Here is a 3,494-nt window from a genome sequence, read left to right as displayed (position 1 = left end):
CTGGTGATGCGGGGGAGGGTACGGGTGGTTGGGGTGGGGCGGGTGGTACGGCGGCGCGGGGATGGGATACCAGTTGGAGGGCGGAGGGGGCTGCGGCGGCGGCGCGTCGCCGGAGCCGTCGAAGCGGCGCTGGTGGTGGTACGCGTCCATGGAGGCGGGGCGGAGAGGAAGGCGACCGGACGGACGGGGGCACGAGCTGCAGCCTGGGTTTGTCCTGGTCTGGTCTGGTCGGGTCGGGTCGGGTGGGGTGGTCGCGTTTTGTTTTGCCGTGAACGAACGAGGCCGGGTTGGCGCCGGACTGGAGGACCACGGGCTGGGCCCGCGTGGTCTGCCAGGCAGGCCGTGGCAAATCGGCCCATCTGTAAAATGAAGGAGGATTTGGGAGGGCCAATGTGAGCAGTAAATTTCACTAAAGAGTGACCATGCCCTTAGAAAAACTAAAGAGTGACCATTTTTTTGTTTAAAGGAACAATTTTGTTAACGGCATGAAAAGCAATAATTTAACTGAAAAACACAAACTTATTTTTCTTATGCGATGTGCATCTATGGGAAAGAGGAAGGAGAAGGGCATCTCCAATGGCAGACGCTTAAGTCAATGCTTAAAAAATAAAAAAATTAGACAACAGGGCGATTTGTGATACAACGGTGGATGCTAGTTCCGGGTACTCTGAGTACACAGCGTTTTACCTGGTCGGGGTAGAAAAGAGGCAAGCGCTACGGGGACTACCATGAGAAGGCTGGACCAACTAACTTCTACAAGGTCATCCTTGCCCTGAAGTTTTAGTGCATACCAATGCCTCTGGACTTCACGTAGCATTTCCCGGCCGTGCCGACAAAGTCAAGCTGAAGACGAACACCGCTTGCTCGTGGAGGGTCATTGTGAAGCTGATAGACGGCAGGGTCGCTGAAAGGGCATTTTCCTACTTTATGTTTTGGATGATGATGACAACCCTTGGTGGTCTCAACGTGTGCTTTATGTTTCAGGTTCTCGATGCTTAGGCTTACATCGGATTGCTATTACCTCTCGAAGGAAAAGATCGAAGACGTGTCCTCTACGGTTTTATTTTCTTTGGTCGTAGAGTACCCGTACTATCAAGAGGGAATCCTCATTAGAAAGCTCTGGGGGAATCAGTTCACGTACACTTTTCTCACCCTCTCTTTGCCTTCCTCAGGTGTGTGTGAGAGAGAGAGTTTTTCTTGCCTCTTCCCCTCTTTTCTTTTCTGCTCACTGTTTCTGCCCAGCGGTTGTACCGCTCTCTGGAGCGGTTGTACCGCTGGGTCTTGTCGCTCACCAGCTGTGCTCGAGCGGTTGTACCGCTGCCTCCGGGCGGTGGTACCGCCATCATGCTCTGCAACAGCTGGGGCGGTGGTTCCATCCATGCACCGCTCAAGTGCCGCTCTCGCTTCTGGTTTGATGCGGTTCTTGGGCGGTAGTGGCCCGGTTGGTCCGGTCGTTCCACGATGACCGGTACCACCGGTGGTCCGAGCGGTTCTTCCGCTCAGGACTTAGCCACCCAAGAGCTCAAGGCCATACGGTTGTTCCGGCCAGGCACCGCCCAAGTACCGGTCAAGCTCCTATTTTGATGAGGTGTTTGTGCGGTGGCCAGGCGGTTAGTCCGGTTATTTTTCTTAGCCGGTACTACCGCCGCCCCCCCCCCTGGTCCGGTTGTACCGCTTGGTAGGGTTCTGCAGATACACCGTGAGTCCCGGTTGTACCGGGACGAGGACCGGTTGTACCGCTGCAGTGCTAAAATCACAGTAACGGTTGGAAATTAAGGGTGACTATATAAGGGAGCTTCTCCCACCTACCACTCCTACCTTTGACCTCTCTCACTCCACCATTGATGCCCTTCAAGCTCTCTTGCCCGATCTCTCTCTCTAGCCACTCAAACTTGTTGATTTGCTAGGGATTGAAGGAGGAGACCTAGATCTACACTTCCACCAAAGGATATTTGGTTCCCCCATACTTTCTTGTGTGGATTTTGTTACTCTTGGGTGTTTGAGCACCCTAGACGGTTGAGGTCACCTCGGAGCCATATTCCATTATGGTGAAGCTTCGTGGTTTCGTTGGGAGCCTCCAATTAAGTTGTGGAGAGAGCCCCAACCTTGTTTGTAAAGGTTCGATAGCCGCCTTCAAGGGCACCAATAGTGGAATCACGGCATCTCGCATTGTGTGAGGGTGTGAGGAGAATACGGTGGCCCTAGTGGCTTCTTGGGGAGCATTGTGCCTCCACACCGCTCCAACGGAGACGTACTTCCTCTCAAAGGGAAGGAACTTCGGCAACACATCCTCGTCTCCACCGTCTCCACTCTTGGTTATCTCGTGCCTTTATTTAAGCAAGCTTACTTGTTTTATATCTCTTGCTTGCTTGTGTACCTATCCTCGTTGCATCATATAGGTTGCTCACCTAGTTGCATTTCTAGACAACCTATTTTGATGCAAACTTTAACTTGCTAAAGAAAAGCTAAAAATTGTTAGTTGCCTATTCACCCCCCCCCCTCTAGTCAACCATATCGATCCTTTCAATTGGTATCAGAGCCTCGTCTCTTTATTAAGGACTTTACCGTCCAAAGAGTATGGTTGATACCATAGACGGTGTGGAGGAACACTCCGGTGTGAATCCGATCTCGTCTACGGGAGATGGGGGAATTGTTGGGGAACGTAGCAGAAATTCAAAATTTTCCTACGTGTCACCAAGATCTATCTATGGAGAAACCAGCAATGAGGGGAAGGAGAGTGCATCTACATACCCTTGTAGATCGCTAAGCGGAAGCGTTCAAGAGAACGGGGTTGATGGAGTCGTACTCGTCGTGATCCAAATCACCGGAGATCCTAGTGCCGAACGGACGGCACCTCCGTGTTCAACACACGTATAGCCCGGTGACGTCTCCCATGCCTTGATCTAGCAAGCAGAGAGGGAGAGGTTGAGGAAGACTCCATCCAGCAGCAGCACAATGGCGTGGTGGTGGTGGAGGAGCGTGGCAATCCTGCAGGGCTTCGCCAAGCACCACGGGAGAGGAGAAGGACTTGGGAAAGGGGGAGGGCTGCACCAAAGGCAAAAGGTAAGAAGTCCTCCATCTCCCCCACTATATATAGGGGGGCCAAGGGGGGGCGCCGGCCCTAGAAGATCCAATCTCCTAGGGGGCGGCGGCCAAGGGAGGATTCCCTCCCCCCCAAGGCACCTAGGGGTGCCTTCCCTTGTGGGACTCTTCCTTTAGGGTTTCCCCCACACTAGGCGCATGGGCCCTAGGGGAAAGTGGCGCCCCAGCCCACTTTGGGCTGGATCCCTTCCCACTTCAGCCCATGGGACCCTCCGGGATAGGTGGCCCCACCCGGTGGGCCCCCGGGACCCTTCCGGTGGTCCCGGTACAATACCGATGACCCCGAAACTTGTCCCGATGGCCGAAATAGGACTTCCTATATACAAATCTTTATCTCCGGACCATTCCGGAACTCCTCATGACGTCCGGGATCTCATTCGGGACTCCGAACA

General features: G+C 53.7%; 1 protein-coding gene across 1 annotated transcript in view; it reads right to left on the bottom strand.

Annotated features, from left to right (window-relative positions):
* Positions 1–225, bottom strand: part of LOC123190655 (uncharacterized) — a gene marked incomplete in the record, with an annotated part of 7,819 nt that extends 7,594 nt beyond the window's left edge. Inside the window, 1 exon segment of the mRNA XM_044603334.1 lies at positions 1–225. Coding sequence (XP_044459269.1) covers positions 1–150 — 150 coding nt within the window.
* Between the last annotated feature and the right edge of the window lie 3,269 nt (positions 226–3,494).

The sequence above is a fragment of the Triticum aestivum genome, chromosome 2A (genome assembly GCF_018294505.1).
Source record: "Triticum aestivum cultivar Chinese Spring chromosome 2A, IWGSC CS RefSeq v2.1, whole genome shotgun sequence".
Lineage (NCBI taxonomy): Eukaryota > Viridiplantae > Streptophyta > Magnoliopsida > Poales > Poaceae > Triticum > Triticum aestivum.
Note: the sequence above shows the minus strand (reverse complement) of the source record. Positions and strands in the feature narration are given on the sequence as shown.